The sequence below is a fragment of the Sipha flava genome, unplaced genomic scaffold, assembly GCF_003268045.1.
Source record: "Sipha flava isolate LNK unplaced genomic scaffold, YSA_version1 46_pilon_pilon, whole genome shotgun sequence".
In the NCBI taxonomy this organism is placed as follows: Eukaryota; Metazoa; Arthropoda; class Insecta; order Hemiptera; family Aphididae; genus Sipha; species Sipha flava.
The window spans coordinates 2,584,176-2,604,515 of NW_020273250.1; the positions used below are offsets into that span (position 1 = coordinate 2,584,176).

Sequence of the window (20,340 nt, forward strand, 5' to 3'; positions counted from 1 at the left end):
ACTGAATCAGTACCGAACTACTCAACATTTTGAACTATATTGTCCCATTACATGTACTTCAGCTTTTTGAATCCTGCTGAGTAAAACTGTCGACAAAGGACAAATACTACTATCTTAACCTCATCTTAACACACCAGATAGTCTTTTTCATTTGAGTCATATCTTTCTGGATACTATATTACTAAAAAATCTTAAATTTCTAAAACTTTCTATAAATTTTCAGAAAAAAAATCGGGTGATATCGTAATGTTTCGTGTTCTTAAAAATATTTACTGTAATAGTAGCCGAATATCAGTGTAATAAAAATGATTTTTCAAATTTGTGGAGTTATACTTTATTATAGCACCGAAATATAGAAATTGTCGACTGTAGTGCAGCCGTAATAAAACCATTGAGTTTTGCGGCTAGGAAGTAGGAAACGGACAACCTAAACTTGTTTCAACCATCTGAAGCATTCTGAATCTATTGAATATTAAATGAAAAATATGAAGGGGTCAAAAAATGTTGGGAGTTTTTTTGTGAAGAAAAACCTTATTCGTATGGAAATTTTATTAATATTTTAACCAGGGCTTCAAACCATAATGATTTTTTGTGGTTAATGGTTTTAGTTCATCTACTATTTTATTCGATTTTAAAAAACTGATTAATATTGATCTTATGTTTTATAGTTTTTTTAAAACCGGTTTTAAATCCAATAAAACCGGTTAATTTTGTTCTTTTAAAAAAATATATTTTTTATAACAATTTTATACCTTAGACAACTCATTATCATAATTATGAAATAATTAATTAGAAAATTCAACTATCGTGAGATATTCTAAAAATAAGTTCATAATTTATATATTTATAATATATATATTTTTTTTCAGCTTCAAAGTCCGTATATTAATATATAAATATATATTAATATTATTTCAGATACTGTATATTAATATACAATAAATAATATGATACACATTTTAAAGTTTTTATTACAATATTGAATATACTAATATACATAATGAACTACATAACTGCAATATTTATTATCAAGTAAGACAAAAAAGAAGAACCATATTAATTCAAAATTTTGAACAAATATACAAATATTTGATACAATTTAAGATAATTCCATCGTCCATTAAAAGTGGTATTGTAACAATAAACAATGTGGTTTCTGGTTGTCATTAATAGTGTTCACATATTATCTACAGTAGTGTGGGGTTACAACCAGTAGTCCCACTTACCAACTGTTCAATTTTTATTTTGCAAATTATTTTATATTTATCTAATAATTTTTACCTGTCTTTTGTCAAACAAAACAGGTTGACTAACTTAACAAAATGTGTAAGAACTAAAATTAAATATTAATTATTTTTCGTAATTAAAAATGTATTTCCGTTCGAGAACGAAAAATATTTTTCTGGTTAACTATTTCGTTTTCGTTCTATAAAATTAGTAATTGTGGTTCCATTCTTGTTTTCGTTCATACACATTTTCCAATAAAACCGGTTAATAAAAAAAAAAACGGTTTTAACCGGTTTGAAGCCCTGATTTAAACCAAATAACTCTTGGTAGAAAAATAATACACCACTATTCGGAAACGATTTCAAACATAAATTCATTCTATACGAAGGATATTTACAAACATAAATATACGTGTAAAATTAATGCGATCGAAATTATCATGTTTTTTTTTTATACACATGCATATAGTTTAATTGTAGTTATATGGTCAAAAGCATGAACTGATATTAGACTGGAATATGATTTTACGTGAAAAGAATCGTTTGATAGTAAAATTATAAATGCGAGAAAAAAAAATTCAAAATGTACAGTAAAACGGGATGATAATGTTTTATTGTTAAAAAAATATTACATTTTTATTAGGTAATAAAACAGAGTTAGATGATAGTAGTTTAATATACATTTTTTTAACATCACGCGCTTGACTCGTAAATCTTATTCGTCGTACGTTATAACACAGTGTTCAACAGGACCTGTGATGAGTGACTTTCCGTGTAATTGACTGATGCGTTTGATTTAATTTTTTCAAATATAAACAAGATACATAAAAAATACAAAATAATTTACAAAAAAATACACATCAAAGAAAAATGATTTAGTGATTCCCGAACGAATAATCAATTAGGAAACAGTCGAAATTATTCGGCTAAAGAGTCGAATTTGCTATTATTATTCAGAAACCAGAGAAAATTAAGCCGTAAGCATTGAATGTCATAAACATTCATAAATATTCATATATATGCGTGCGCGTGCGTGTGTGTGTGTAAAAATGTCAGGATATGAGTGTATCCACAAATATTTTTTAAAATTTCTTTTCTGCACAAATGTTTTACAATTTTTCATAGCGGAGTTTTATCTTAGTTTTAAACGCGCACTTTACTATACTTTTTATACGCTTCTATATATTCTTTTATTATATATTTTTAGTATAAATATATTACACATTTTGTAAAAAAAAAATAGTAGAGAGAAAATCTCTTGATGTGTGAAAATAATAAAAAATTATAAGTTATATAATTACATTTGTTGCATTGGGCATTTTGAATCACATACGTTACTAAATATATATAATAATATTACGATTGCTATGTACAAGAATTCGAGCAAAGCTATTTTTATGTTTCATTCCCATCAGTATTTCTAATCGCGACGTATTGTATATATGTTGAGTAGTCAAAATTCGCCAGAAAAATAAAATTGTTCACCAAGCCATCAATTTACACACGTAGAGTTAGAACGCGAATTGTCTACAGGATAAAAATGGCAAATTTTATAAAATGTCTGTAAAAATAATAAAATATGTCGGTAAAATCGCTGAAATAATGCAATGCAAATTCATTTATTTATTAAATTCTAAATTTATTTAAATTTTATTTAAAGACTTCAATAGTAAGATCATCAGTCTACATATATATTTATTTACATTACTTGTTGGTTATTTAACTTTATTAAGGTGATTACATTTTTTTTTTTTTTTTAATGTTATTTACATTATTGCAAATTTTATTTTGAATAATAACTTAGAAAGTAAATATAATAATAGTTCATAGAAGCAATGCATATAATACATTATGTAATAAAACATAATTTATTATTAATGTATGTTATAATTTTACATAAAATAATTTATTTCGGTTTACAAAACGTCTATAATAATTCATTAGTTTAAAATGATTATCAAAAAATCTCGAAAAAAACATTTCATTATCAAATTTTATGCGACTATACTTTAAGGAATAATCATTTATAGTTACTCAATGGAACGTTAATCACCGTGGATATTAAATATTCTAGAGAGTCGTCTTATTGAAAGCATAATTTTTGTGGAAACGTTACTTTTAATATGACGTGTTTATCTTTTTATTATTATTATTATTTTTTTAAATTTTTTTATAGAGAATAATTCTATAATGATCAGTGATTGTGAAAGAAGACGTATCTATATAAAACATAAAATAGAAAAGTGGTCGTATATGACAAACTACTGTCCACTTATATTAAAAGTAACCAAAACCGAAAACCCGTTTGAATAATGGAACAATTTGCATAGTAAGTACTTACTAATAGTGAACACCGGCAATCTGAAATGAGGTGAAATGTATTTCATATATGCATAACTGGAGATGTATATGATTATGTAATTTTATACAAAGTCAGAATTCGCAATTGGTAAAATATGACCGCTTCGAATAGATAAAATATGTACGGGGAAAAAAAACGAGACTCCATTAACCGATTGCGTGGAACAGTTTATAGTTCACGTTTTTAGTCTTAGCGTCTATATCATTATAGGTTCTATGCGGTTAGTGTTAGTAGCTAAATATGACATTATTGGTGCTAATAAACGGTGAGAGAAGAAAAACTGAAAATTCTAAAGGGAACGCCGATAACTGCATTTTTAACTTGTAATCTATAATTAGATTTTCATTTTGTATGCTTCATATAACTGATTTTTCTTTCTCGCCTCTCAAATTACGCTTTTAACAGATTTCCAGGCTAATTAATTCATACTTGGTGAATAAATAACCGAGTTAAGAACGATTGTTATATATTATTTTATATTGTTATGTGCTTTTAATTGTTCGTTTTTGTTATCCGAACAGTTAGTCATGAAAAAATGATAGTTAGATCAATGAAATGTAATGAAAAATCATTTACTTCAAACAAGGTTCTACGGTTTTCGTAAGAAACAAGTGTTCCGTGAGTGCTGTCACGTTGAATGTTTTTGAAAATTTCAAACCAATCGCGATGAATGAAATAATATAAAAATATATCTAGAACTATTAGACGTTATAAATGAACTATTTAACTGTCATCTGTTTTTATTTCCGATTATTATTAAATGCAATTTTCAACAGTGGGAATCTTTAGAATCAAACTAAAACTAACATTTAATGTTAAATAACTTAACGTGTAATGAACTTAGAGATAAATTTTATATTTATTAATTTATTCATTAAACATAGATTTATTCATCGACAAATAGATTAACACAAAATGGTGTAGGATATTTTAAGTGATTTATATAGGTTAAGATAATATGTTTTGTATATAATATTAATACACATAAAAATATGCAATAGATACTTGTGCTAAACAACCATTGAGGTACAAGTGTCTAAAAATTAAATATATTATATATTTAATTAATTTCATATGGTTTTATTAATCATTAATGTATCATACATTACCTATTATTTAAAACAATTTATTAAATCGTGAGAATTTGTTACTGGAGGTAGTGGTTATCGATGAAATGCGAGCATGATCATTAATAGCTACAATTTATAATACATGTAATAATTAAAATAAATGTAAAGAAGAAAATTGCAATCCCTTTTCGTTTTTGAATAAAAAAAAATGTATTATAGTTTTTTTATTACATAACTATTTTAAGAACGAAAAATTTACACTTTAAATTATTGACCCAAAAACGAGCACAAAGTTTAATAAAAATAAATTATTTTTGAAAACTCGAAACTGCGAAAAATAGCTACGTTTCGGGTAGGTTTGATGTACAATTAAACACTTTGAAGTTAGTAATATCTGTCAAACGGTATATTTGCTATATTTTATTTTGAACAAAATATCAGTTATTTAATTTTTATTTATTGAAATTATTAGTTTTATTAGTATTTACTAGTGTTAAAAAAAAAAAAAAAAATGTTAAGAAAAACAAAATATTTTCTATCCTATAAATCCATTATTTTAATACTTTGTTGTTATACTCATTTTACACAAGAGTATTTTGATAACATTTACAGTCCAATGGCATCCGTAGAATAAATTCTATTTTATTATTTGTTACTCTTTGATTACTCACAATGAACGTTGATCGTTAGCGCATACATAAACATAGTGAATAATGCTATTTAATGCGTAAATCGATTGAAGAAAACAACGTACATCGCGAGGAAATACAATAAACAGAGATTTTTATTTTTATTTTCTCTTGCTTAGCTGCTTGGCGTGCTATCAGCTTAACCAAACTACGAATGTCATAATTGCTCGAAAAAAAATTGTCGATCATAACGGTGGTTGACTTCATATGCTATAACTGATAATATAGCTGTTTGTTCAAACAATAATAATTAATAACGAATTTTTCAATGTTTGAGCGTCCGTCGTCGAGAAGCAGAAACCGCGAACGGAGATTATGTTTGTGATGTGTTTCAAATGTTGTAAACTATTATTACTTTACAGACGACTGTCTGTATGTGTATGAGTGCTTTAGAAAGAGGGCTGGTTTACATGAGCTTAGCCTACTCTAATATTTTCTAAGTTCCTCTTTTTAAAAAAAAACAATATAAGTACGGTTTAAAATTTCTGATTCCACGGTTAATTTTTCTATTTTGAAGTTAAAATACTAAAATTACCAAAACGTAATCTCCGGCGACAGCATACAACCTGTAAATACGAAGGGGTAGGTCGTATACGTCGGGATTTGCACACCATAAAAGTCACGGCGGAGAGTTATAGTGATATATTAAAACATTATGTGCGATTTATATTTATCATTGTGTCACCGACTCACATTCGGTCTTGGTCAGTTCGTTTAAAGCTTCTCGGATGATAGAGGATTGATGGATTATAGTGGTTGTACGTTTGTACGCGTAGCAATCGTACGCAATCGATTCGAGTCGATGTATATAAATATACGTATATATTATAATATTATGATCATAAGACGAGACAGGAGATGCGTTCGTAATTGTGTTACAATATTACTTCACCTCCGTCATCGCTCTTCTTTATCTCTAACATTTCGATATTATACTTCTCCCACACCGATTAACTTGTTTTCTTACATTTCACTAACAAATATACTATACTTCATATAGATTTCAATGGGGTTTTACCGTGGGTTTCATAAATGTTCAGACGTTAACAATAGAAGTAAATCAACGAATTCCCATGAATTAATATATTATGGGTTTGAAGAAAAGAGTTGTACTCCAAAGGCCGGTCTCGGAAGCTTTTGTCTAACGCGCTACCCTTGAATCAATTCGGTCATCGTATTTTTCCCTTGCATAACAAATGGAATTATTAGAATTCGCCTATGGATGCTTACCCGAAACAATATTGCATTAAGTGAAAAATAAACTTAAGTGTCCGCAATAGATCTAATTATAAGTAACGGTGTTCGTTTCGGAGTATTCGATGTGTTATATTGATCGGAGTGTCCGAATTGGTTCCCGGATTGATACGAAGAGTATATCCGAGTTGATTCCCGGGTCAAAATATTTTCTTTTTTCCTTCCCATTTTATACAGACTTAGGATTGTATGTATATATAAAATTGATTTTTTTTCACTTTAATTTGTATAATGATATTCTTATAATAATATAATAAACATAATATTAATTCGTCAATTTATTTTTAAGTATTATTCTTATTATTTTTTGTATTATTAAGGTAAAAATTTATAACAAACATTTTTTATAAACTCTAATCGATTTATTTCATTATTGTTATATCTCTCTATTTCTGTTTTGATATACGTTTTTTTAATTTTTAGATTTAACATTTTGTTTTTTATCAGTACTTCGTAATTTTACATAAGTTTCAATTTGAATTTCTTTTAATACGTTCAATGAACGTCGTTCATGAATTGGAAAATATTTGGATTTGCGGAATAAAAGCAACTGTTGAACTTGCTGTGAAATGATTCACAACAATTAGTTGTTCATTCTATACTACTGGTATATTCAGCCCACATTGATGGTGGAAATAAGCTATAATTTTCAATATAATTTTTTAATATGTAATCAAAGAATTCTTCAAGTTTTCCATTAATTTTAAGTTTTAATGACATCAAATCATTAGTAAAGCAATCGTTAACTTCTTCGGGTGATAAAAAAGATAAGCCAAAAAACAATTTTAATGTTTTTCCTATTTCGGAATCATTTTTTTTAAATTCATTTGAAAGCCCTAATTGTTGTATCTTCCTCCACTATGATTGACCCAAGTGAAACCGACAACCTTTTAATTGGGCTAAAGGCCATACTTCGGAGATCGCTACATGAATGGCTCTTTCAAAATCCATATATATTTCATTCGGGCTTAAATAATTTTGAATTAAACGGAAAGCTTTTGTATACGTATCACTCGTTTTATTTGGAAGTAAAAAGAAAACTAGAAGAACATAGTAATTATTTTTTACACTGTGAATTGAAAAAAGTTGGCAAAAAAGCTTTGGGCAGCTTTTAAAAGTACCGTCAATAAACACAGATTTTATTTGACGCAATACTTCCAAATCGCTATCACATGAAAAACCAATAATATTGGTTTCAGAACTGTTAATAAATAAAAAAATTTCTCCACGATTAGTTATTAAATTATAATTATTTAAGATATTATGAATCTCGCTCAATGTTTTGGGCAACTTGGGTACTGTACTACATCGACTAGTATGTATATTTTTTCTAATTCTACGTACATCTTGAGCATCTATGGTTTCAATATCGGATTTAGCCAATTTACAGCGAATAATTTTTGCTGGCTGCTCATGTAATGCATCTTGAGCTTTTCGTTTTGAAATATTGCTTAATTTCTGTCTGTTAAGTTTTTTTTCGTCGTCTTTTTCATGGTTATGTATTATATTTTTATCAACAATTGTATTTAAATTATTTGTTTTCAAATACGACTTACATGCTCTTTTTCCACATGTCCAACGGTCAATGTCGTCTGCCAACTTTTTTTGAAACCCAAATTTATAACCTTCAAATACAATAAGTTTTTTATTTTTTTTCGCTGTACATAAATTTCATATTCGAAAAGATTTAAACACAAATGCAATCACTAATACAAACACTCTGCGGTTATTACGGTGGATTACTGAATGCCGTACTGATTCATAAGTACGACTATATATCCGTCAATATCGATAATATAACGCCCGTTTTATCACGGTTTTTATCTAAATGACAATTTATTTCATCTTATCCATTCCGAAATTCGTACTTATCAATCCAACTTGGTAATTATAAAGATGGGAAATTTCAAAATGTTAGTAAAATAATAATATTAATTAATAAATATAATTAGATTGAATTTCGCCTTTTTCGAAAGTATTTATTATTTATTGGAACCAATTCGGATGTGTGTTGCCTGGAATGTCGGGAATCAATTCGGATGTCAATTTTCAGGTATAGGAACCAATTTGGATGCAGCCATATTGATACATCATCTGCGATGACATCAATAATACATATTCTATTCCGCAGTCACTTTTCCACTACGTACTACATCATGGCTACATCTATGCCGAAATCGTTCAAAATTATACTCGTAATTTATATAATGTAAAAGTGTTTCGGAATTCGTTCACACTCGTGCCGTACAATGATTCGAAAGTCACGAATCTTCGCGTGGAAATTTATTTCAAAATCACGGCCGCAACGTTATTATTATATTTATTCATACTGAAATAACCCATACAACACAGACGCATTGATAGTCACAAATGCAGCGGTCGAAATATATATTATATTTGCAAAACTAATAGTAGAACACCGCACACGTAATCTAACTTTTGGAATGTTCTGTAATTTATAGTATACGTAAATAAAAATTAATAATATTAAATATTAATATTATTTACCATTGATAAATTTTATCAATGGTCGTAAAGTAAAAAAAATTCTACAAATGTGAGTAGGTATTAAAAGCGCGTCGAAACATCGAGAATCGTCGTTCCTTTGTTTAATTGAATAAGTGCGACACGTACAATTATTTACATTCATAATGAACGTATATTTTGTCAGTTAAATTACGAATAAATAGAATGCGTACACTGAGGAAAATGAACATTTAATTAAAATATATACTGTTATAACAATTCTTGTGAGTATGGTTTTATTTATCATTTTATGTATACCGATTTTTTTAAATCAGACGAGGGTTATATAAACGATTTAGAACATTCCACTGTAGTTACCGATATAGTTACCATTAATTCATTTTTAATTAATCGTGTGAGCTTTTGTTATAACATAAAAATTAGGTACACAGTTACTAGATTAGTTTAACTGTAAATTATTGGTAATTGTATGCGTAATAATGAATTAGGATTTTATTTTAGTTTAAAAATGCAACTCCAAAATTAAAACGTAAGAACTGCATTACTAATATATATATATATATACTATTAATGCAATAAAATATTTTACAATTAAGTCTACACATCGAAACATTGGTAAAATATTATCGGAAAATGGACAAATATTAGATCATAATATGTGCGGCTACACGGCTTGTGCTCGGCAGTCGAAATAGATAGGTAACATTGTACATTGTTTATATTATATAATAAACGAAAAAAGAAGGGAAAATTTCGTTTTTAATAGTAAAGTAGGTGCAGCCTTGGTCGATGGCAACTAATCGTGCCGGGGGGAAGGGGTAGTGTATTTGGAAAAACGAATAAAAGCTGTGTGATTTGGTGCGTGAAGCTATATATGTTGTGGAGGGGTCGGTAGCGAGCGGTTCCTTCACGTCCACGAGGGTTGTCTTGGGAAGCATTTTGTTCATAAATGTCAGCGACTCGGAAAACAGCTCGCCCGTATCAAATCCGACCCCTGTACCCCACCCACCCTATTTGTAAACCATCGAACTCCTTCACCGTCATGGCGACAAAGGATTATTAATTTTACCTAATACTGTATTGTTCGCTTTCATTACTTTAACGTTAGTTTGAAATGTGCGACTAGCTATATATAATTTATAAATACGCGTGCCCGTACACTCACACACACACACACACACACACACACAAACACACTTACATGCATACATAAACACACATACGTTTCATGCATTTAGTAACGTAATTATTAATGTAAGGCCTTTGGGAAATATATTTTGAGCCAAAATTGTTAAAATTTTGAATTTTAAAATTGTCTTACTATCGATATTAATAAAATTAATATAGTTTATTTCGTGTGCCATATGTAAATATGTTTTCAAAACATTTTATTAAATTATTATTTAATTTATTACTTACATGTTGTATAGTGTAATATGATTTACAATATTTTACACATTATTTTATATACATTTAGGAATTATAATAGTTAGTATATGATAATAAATATTAGAATACGATTATTTATGCCAGTTACTGGAATTAATTATTTAAGTAAATGTAAATTAATTTTCTCTATAATATCCTATGAAGATTTGAGACTCCATTTTTTACTATTCACGCAGATCGATCACCAAAAAGACATTTTTGAGTGAATAATATTATTATATTATAAATACAACATTTAGTTCAACATTTTTTTTCTGAAACTGTATAATATATGAATAGTCCCGACTTAATTTAAGAAACAAACATTTGGGAAAAAAAAGGTAAGATTTTCTGGAAAATAAAAATACTGTATGTACTTCAGTTTTTAAAAATAAATGTTTGTTAGCTCTTAAAACACAACCTCAACCTTTTGAAGATTGATTTACGTAAACGAGATTTTGCTTTATCACTTATGTGGGCGATAAAAATGACAAAGTAATAGTTCGGGAAGCCCATTAAATATTTTTTATTACGAATTACTTTTAATCATCGACACGATATTTTTTGAATACTATTCTACTAAAAAATATTTCTGATAAGTTTTTGAAATAATATGCAAAAATCATAACTGTCAGTTATAATATGATTAAAATTTGTAGTAAATAGATGTGTAAAAAAAAAAGCTTAAGTACTTATTTAAAAAAAGGTATTATTATTGGCATTAATTTAAGTGAATTTTCTAATGTATAATTTTTTGATAGGTTTCTTTCTAAACTTTTTAAGGCATCAAATATAAATATAAATATTTTGACGTTTTCCTAGTAATCAATTATTACTATATAAACCATATACAAAACAATATTACCTAATAGGAAACGAATATTAAACTTAGTTTTTTCAAATTAATGAAATTATTTCCATTTTATAAACAGCGCTTACTTTTGTAGAAAAGTGATCAAACCACTTAAAATATTTATCGTAATAAAAGTGATAAATTAACGTGAAATTCGCGAATCAGAATATTTCTATGAAATAAGTAAAAATATAAATAATTTTTGGTTGATTTGTAACAGTAAATTATTACGATAATATCAGAATGATAAATATAATTATTTTACTAGTGAAGGTATAAATACATGCTTAATACAACTGTCAACAATAAATTATAATTACAATAAGTTATAATAACAGTTCTTGAACATATTTCAAACCAACAATATTTTTTTTATAAATTTGGTAATTATCTAATAATTTATGTTTCAACATAAGACCTTATTTTGTGTAATATGTCACTAAAAAAAACTAATATTACAAAGTATTTTTTTTGTCATTTATTATTTTAGTATTTTACGATGTTTATTTTATATTTTCATCTTTAGAATTATTTTGATATTAATAGGAATTAGGTTTTCATCAGAGAATTGAAAATTTAAATTTCAGATTTTTACGTTCGATTAAAGAGGCATTCGCATTTTAAAATTCGTATACGTTTATTTATCCGTGCGTAGACTTAGTGTTTACCATAACAACTTATTGTGTAGTTTTATATTCAAAGTAAAATATTAATAAACCATTTTCTATAGTGTGTGTTGTGATATAAAAACAATTTGTTTTTTTGGATAACATTTAGGCACTTATGTATCCTTACAAAACAAGATTTTGAATTGAATGTTTTATTATGCTTTAGAATATAGTTTTTTTTTTATATAGTATATGTTGTATAGCTATAATTATTAAACGCCTACGACAAATAAAATATTTTAAGAAATTATCCTTACAATTCAGATTCTCTATACATTACAGATTTTATTAAAAAGAATGGGAGCACTGAGTACAGTACACAATTTCCGTTCGGATGACTGTACACATTTGAAAGGATTGGAGTACATTAACAACCCTTAAAAGTATTTTCAAGTAGCAAATAAAAATAAAATGTAAACATCCCAAAATAAACAACAACGGTTTAAATGGAATGTGGTGGAATTATACACAATGATAAATATGTAAACTATAATTCTAAAAATAATTGGTACCTAATTTACACTTTTAGACAATAACTGACGAGTAACAACATCAAACTGCTGAATTTTTAGTTTTTAATTTATAAGTGTCACATTTGTTATACAATTTAGAATTTCTTGTATAACGTACGTACCTGCAATTTCGTTAATCTGATTTTAAAATCAATTTAAATAATCAAACACCATATTCAACTTTCGGCTTCTTAGAAATCGGATCAACAGAATGTGTGGTTTAAAAAATATAATAACTTATGAACAATGTAATAATACGATGTAATCGTTTAAGCGAAATAACATTAATGAATAATAATTGTAAATGACACATTCTACATCTATTGTTCCTACTTATATTATCAATAATTATACTAGTGTTACACACCATGTTTCTTTGTAGTATATATTATTTTAATATTTATTTTCGGTAGTTTGTCTGTCAGTAAATAATTGGACGTATATCATCAACAACAGTACTCCTAGTTCACAAAAGTACAAACCCACATACTTTTCCAAAAAAAGGTGTAAGATCTTCTATCACGATTTTACTGAATTTAGTTAATTTAATTTTGCCGAATTAAATAGTTTTTTAATTTAGTTCCATATGGCTGACACATTCAAAACTCATACTCGATCTTCGTGATGGTAAAAGTTCACAATATGATCGTTAAATATATTTAATTTAAACTACATAGAAAATAATAGTAAACAACAACATTTCTAAATCGAAAATACATTCTCTCGTACGTTCTCTACAAACATTAAAAATATTACAATGATAAATTACCATAAATAACTGATAAATTATTTTCAGAAAAAACTAAAGCTTCATTACACATTGTATTATGTCGTACATAAATAAACCAAAAAAATATATAAATACATGTGTTATAAAAAATCCGATTCGCTACTTTTATACACACACACAAATTACTGTTGTGATACTGTTGAATGAATGAAATATAATATCATATTGTATGACCATAAATTGTATATTTATACATTTGCGTGATAGCGGATCTGATTTATCCATACGCATAACGTTATCAACGATTTTAACGATGATTGTCTGTTAATTTTTATGTTTAGATCTGTAACTTTAAACGCAAATTGAATAACTTATTATTTATACCTCGAAAATTAATGACCTAAAAACATTAAAAAATGACTAAAAAAAAAGATGCAAATATGACATAACAATTTTAAAAGATGACTTAAAAAGTAACAAACACCAAAAAATGCATAAAAATGCAAAATAAAAATTAGTTATTTGGATTCACATGTTAAAAACACATTTATGGCCAGAAGAGAATCGTCTAAGAAGTTTAAAAAAAAAAAAAAAAAAAATGCAAAATGCATTAACTTCCGAGTCCTAATAATAAGTAATAAGACGATATTAAATCACATCTGATGTTTATTTTTTCTGTAATAAAGTTTATCGAATTTAATTGATTTTCAGATGTATAAAAGTCTAAATACTCGTGGACCTTAAAGTATAAGGTCTACAGTTAAACTATTAAATTACACGTGTGGCAAACTGTTATTTGTGCTAAATAAAGTATGATACTGCGATTGTATACTTGTATTTTATCACTTCTTGATATTATTATTATTATTATGATTGGTATTGCAATTTTTTTTTGAATATTAAAAAATGTTACAGTGATTCGAACAGGTTTTCATAAACATTTTTCAAAGATAATATCGTTCAAAAATATGTTTTATTCGTCAATTCCATTTGAATCCGTTATCAAACAAATCACGTAGGAATGAAATGTTGTAGTTCGTAGTTTTATTAAGCCAGAAAAATGTGGTGAGAGACTAATTGTTATTAACCAATATGTGTCTAATATGTCTTAATAAAATAAAATATACGTATATGTCTAACCTGTGTCTGGAATAGAAGCATACTCGATGGACTTGGATATGGCGGACCAGTGGAGTGGTATACTTCGTTGGAAGTATCTTCTTTTCCTGAAAAATTAAAAATAAAAATAACTTGTATTTAATTTGTTTTATCACTCACACTATAATTGAATAGTAATGTAAATAATTATATATGTAATTAATATAAATACTATTCTATAAGACGCGCATTTGTTTGATAAAATTAATTTCAATATGTTATAGTATTTTTAGATTATAATAATACTCTAATGCAGGGATAGTTTTAGGCGGTTGCTATAGGGCTGAAGCACCGACCGTTCTGCATGTTGAACTGATTTTGTACTTCTATAAATTGCTTATACTATATATCAGATATCACCATTTTTACTGTACAACGTATAGTGTAGTAATAACGAATTAAATATTGAATAAAAATGTTTTCCTAAACATAAAAATCCTATTACAAATATTTGCTACACTTTCAATTTTTACTGTAACCACTGAAAAATCATTTTCGATTTAAAAAAATTCTATTATAATTATAATGACTTAGTTTAGATTAAACGGCTTAGCATCATTAAATATTCATAAATATATACTTATAGATATTGATGTTGTTGTCAATGAGTCAGATAGAAAAAAAGAATGTAATCAGAGGACTGGTAAATTTAAACTTAAACTGTAAATTATATTGCAATGATATATTATGAAATAATATTAAAATATCCATAATGTTTAGATACAATTATGTATGTAAGCTATAAATATATTTGTATTGTTTATAATTTAAAATTTTTTTTTAGCGATGCCGGTACATTATGTACGTATTATATGTTTATAAAAAATAAATGTGTTAAAAATTAGCATACACATTTTTGTTAAATAACATCATGGGTATTTACGAAGACGGAAGCTTATAAATTTCTAGAGAGTAAACAAAATACTCGCACACAACACGACTGATTTTCCTGAACATTTAAATCACAAACGATTGGTTTGCTTTTGTCTCGAAGTGGTTTATCGAAATAATTATTAGCAAAACCGCACGAGAAAATGTTAGGTATAAAATAATAAACCGTAAACGTATTTCTAACAGCCGGCTGGTCTGCGTTTTACCCGGTCGGTCCGAGCGCAGATGAGCTACGCGCGTCGGTCAGAAGATATTGGCGGAATGTTCGCGTTCGCAGTAACGATCATCACACCGATGTCTCGTTAGGATTTCCACCCCAACAGTATACGACCCGTAGTGGTGAGAAAACCGTCGTATAATGTGAATGGACAGCGCCGTCTCGTGTACACAGGGAACGCGTAGTGACGTGTACGTCAATATTTACTAACCTTTTCTGTAAGACGATAACATGTTGGATATGTCGCCGGTTTTCGAGGGACGATCGTGCGACGGAGCTATTTTATTCGGGGCCTGTATGATCCGTCATTAGTTATGTCGTAACAAAGAAATAAAAATAAAATGCAATTTCGAAAAGGAAAAATCCAAAAGAAATACCTCTGACGTTGAACACTTGACGCGTTTACCGACAATGTCACGATTACGGAGTGCAAATATTGTATGTTAGTTAGCGTATCCCGGTTTTTATATACCGGCGAACCCTTAGGCCAAAGCTGTACAATGGGCGGGACTAAACGTCCCCGAGGAACGTCCTACCCTGTCAGTGTGATATAACAATACATGAAATACATGCAAAACATAAAGCGTTTATTATTATTATTATTATTATTACTTTTATCGTTATTATGAACTGTTATGTTTCGACGTGCGCGCGTTTCAGGTTTCAGTTCGTAAACATGACCGGGGCGAACGGTATTATAATGGAAAAAGTCAATCACGGCCCTCAGACGCCCCATGTTTACATTTCTATCTGTTATAATTGTGACGCCGTTTTCAACGCTGACCCTCGGACGATCATAGATCGTATTTATTATTATTACTGTCGTAATTTATACCGAACTTGAGTTATTGGTTTTCCTGGATATTTTAACGCGTATGGTGACTGACTACGATGCTATATGTATTTGATTTGATTTTTTTCGTTCACACAGTATTTTATGTACACACGAGAAGGTGCGCGGATTGTTTTTATATAAAAGTCCGTCTTCGAATCAAAATTGAAGACGGAAAACGATTGTAGTAAAAGTAAGAGTAAACTTCTCGTAAATTAAATTTTTTTAAACACTTGATCTTGTACAAGATTTGAAGTTGAGCTTTTTTTCAATATGGCTGCATTATGAATATAACATAATAGTAAATTGCTTCTTGGAAATCAATAAACTAGATAGACGAGTGCTGCGAGATTTATGAATTGAACTTTTGAGAATTGTAATACTCGTACGATTTCATGGCTATGAGGAATTTATTTATATATTTATCTAAATGGTACAATAATCATTGGATTAGAGTTAAATACATTAAAGGTAAAGAAAATAATCATTTTTTTCTCAATATGATAGGTGTTATTATATGCTTTGAATTAATTATGAAACGATATTTTTATTTAACTTTTTAATATTAATATTTTAATTGTTTCAAATGGAAATATGAATATGCTGAACTGCCATTAATCAATTAATTATAAACGAATTAAAATTATATTTTTGTTTTATAAGTTATACAAATTGTTTCAAAAAGATTTTAACTTGCTGTTTAATATTTTCATGTGCTCGAATACTAATTTAGTTTAGGTATCTAAAAATGTGCTAACACTATGATTTTTTGACAGACAAAATTAAAATTAAATTATTCCTATACAATAAAATATAATTTAAATTAAAATTAAATTTCCAAGGAATCAATTTCAGTTCAAATTTATCTGAAATATAATTCCATTACTGTTTTGTCAATCAAGCATAATTTACTTTTTAAATTAATAAAAATTACAGTTATTTATAGACTGTAATATTATACATGTGTGATTAACTTTTTGAGCTATTGATGTAACTTTCTAAAATTGTGTCATAAACATATTATGCGTTCCTTGTATTTGTAAGGGGTTCCAGAACAAGCAATTTTTTAAACGACATGCTCAAACTATCTGAACACTTTGTAAAACGATAATATGTGTTCGAATTCACTTTTGTATAAAAATAAAAAAAGTATAATATTCGTTCAATTATTTTTATTTACGTAAATATTTTTGAATGATTAAATCTTTAAACAAACTATTTCTTCAACTTGTAGTTGTACAAATATCAGTTTGTAACAGTATAACACAGATTTTAATAAATAATTAATAAAAATCAGATATAAATAATTTATTATTTTCATCCTGCTACTTGTTTATAAAAGAAATGAATTTATAATTATGTACACAATTAATATGTTATATATATATGTATATAACTATGACATTAAAAGTAGGCGTTTAAAGTATATGTATAGGTTTCCGTTTAGTATTAAAAAATCAGTTTTCATGTCCACTTACGTGCAGTAAACAATATATATACATTTTATTTTTATTGTATACTAATGATCAGAACTCACGGTAGACATCGTTTTATTTATTTAAAGTATTTTTAAAACTACTGTCGATATTATGAAAAATGTTACATGATTATACCTATTAGTTGATTTGAAGTTACCATTATAATACATAATTGTCTCGTAATACATTTTCTATTAAATGTATTTATTTGCAATTATATTTTATACACTGTGGCCAAATAATATGATGTGTAGATTTGTTCACAGTAAATTAGTAATGTCAATTTTACTTTCAGCATATTGAATTTGATTTGGCCATGCAATGCAATTAATGGTTGATAGTGTAATACTGAGTAATTATTAACCAATAATTACTTAGTATTATAATTTAAATTAGTTATTTTTTCTCCATTGAAATTGCCGTTCCTTTTTAAAAGTTTAGTTCTCGCCCTTTTCATTCAAACCAACTTTTAGTCGACAATAAAATGGAAAATTCCTTGAGATTGATTTTCTGAGCATATTATTAATTTCTATACGATTATATGAATTCAATTTCAAATTAATTGTTTATTTATTCCAATTAATAAATAATATTAAGAAATAAAAAGCATTCTAAAATGCAAATCGAAGAAAACGTGGATTATAACTAGCAAAACTAGAATAATTAGTATTAAGTGTATCTAAATAAATGTTTTCTGTTCATTAATTATAAACATTAAAAAATAATAATAGGTGCAAATTAATATGAAATATTTTAAAAAAAATTGTTCTAGAGAGTTAATAATAATACTTAGTAACTGAAATTTAAAAATGTACTTCGATATTTTAATAAACAAGGAAGAAAGGTACAAATATTATAGTTAATTAGTAGGTACATGTTTAAAGTTTAGAACACAAATCTAAGTAACATTTTTTCAAGGTATTGCAGAATGGTTTATATTTGAAAAATCACCATGTGTTTTATTTCAAATTTATAAATTATAATTAGAATCTAATAAATTAAAGCAAATTATTTAAGTACAAATTAGAAATCGTATATTAAATGTATTGTTATATTTTTTTCATTATAGTTCATTCAATATAGTTAATCCAAACAATTTTTATATTTATACGGTATTCTAGAGACGAGTTTTTGTATAGTATAGGATACAGATAGGATGATTATCATAACGTATAGATGATCGTCGTAACACAGAATATCGATAAAGTAATACGAAAACATAAAAATAGTTTCAAGAACGGAAGAAACATATTGAATAAACGTTATGTATAAAACTCGATTCACTACCGCGTCTTCTTGTTTATGAATAATAATACGATTTTAACATCAATGTTACGTTCGAATCGACATTAAATTGATTACCAACGTTATGTATAGCATCAGTCTATACATGTGCACGGAAAAATTATGTCTTCTCGGGGAGAAAAATATACGATATTTACCAACGTCATGCGAATACGGATTCCCTCCTCTATGTATATATTACCGGCAAAGTAGACCATCGGGCAATGTGAACATTGCCCGGTTTATGTATACTATGTATACTTTGCCCGCTGTTTTTGGGCAATACATTAAAATACTATTTTGACCGGGCAGAGTAATACTTTCACCGGTCCAAGTATACTTTGTCCGTAGTAAATTAAACATTGTAACTTAAACTATTTACTAAAATATTATGAAACCATTGACTGTTAGTACTTTAAGTACCTATACTAGTAGCTCGCAGCGACCTTCGTTATATTCTTGGAGTTATCCTAGCAGGTAAATACGAATTTTATTATAAATATAAGTATAATACATATCATTTCAATATTTTAATTTATTATTTTAGTTCATGACGATAACTATAAGATAGAAACCATCGAAGGAAAGTTGGAACACACATATAGTCGTAACCAGTTTACTGCGTGCAAAGAAAAATTGGTTACTGTAGAGAGGTGCCTGATCTAACAATTACATTACAAGAAGCAGCGAGAAAATATTCAAATTTAGGAGGACAGGGGTTTGATAGGTGTAATTGTACCCAACAATGTTTAAATAAAAAGTGTAAATGTAAAGCGGCAGGTAAAAAATGTATTTCAAAATGCAATTTTAATAATAACTGTAAAAATAAATAATAATTATTAATATGATGATATTTATGTAATATATTGTTTGATGTACGTAATTGTGATAAAAAATGTAATGATAATTGTAAAAATAAATAGTTAAGGTAATAATATTCAAATAATAAAGTAATTAATAAGATTGATAATATTAGAAAGGTTTATAATTATTATGATATAAAAACTTGGTTAATATAAAATTTTAGTTAATGTGACGATAGGTACCTATACTCGTATATTTATATTTGATATATTTCCTGATAATTTTGCCTACATTGTCCATCATAATCGGGCAATACCATAATGTCCGGGCAATGTAAACATTGCCCGATAGTCTACTTTGCCCGTAACATATATACGAGTACACTAGATCAGTGGTT

General features: G+C 27.3%; 1 protein-coding gene across 4 annotated transcripts in view; it reads right to left on the reverse strand.

Moving 5' to 3' along the window:
* Window positions 1-20,340, reverse strand: part of LOC112689777 (probable nuclear hormone receptor HR38) — a 60,298-nt gene that overhangs the window by 24,348 nt on the left and 15,610 nt on the right. For 3 of the 4 annotated variants that reach the window (XM_025563626.1, XM_025563625.1, XM_025563624.1), the window contains exon 2: window positions 14,420-14,505. In XM_025563626.1, coding sequence (XP_025419411.1) covers window positions 14,420-14,440 — 21 coding nt within the window. In that variant the 5' untranslated portion in view covers window positions 14,441-14,505. Of the gene's footprint in view, window positions 1-14,419; window positions 14,506-15,756; window positions 15,958-20,340 lie in introns of those variants that run through there. The other variant, XM_025563623.1, reaches the window with a different exon arrangement.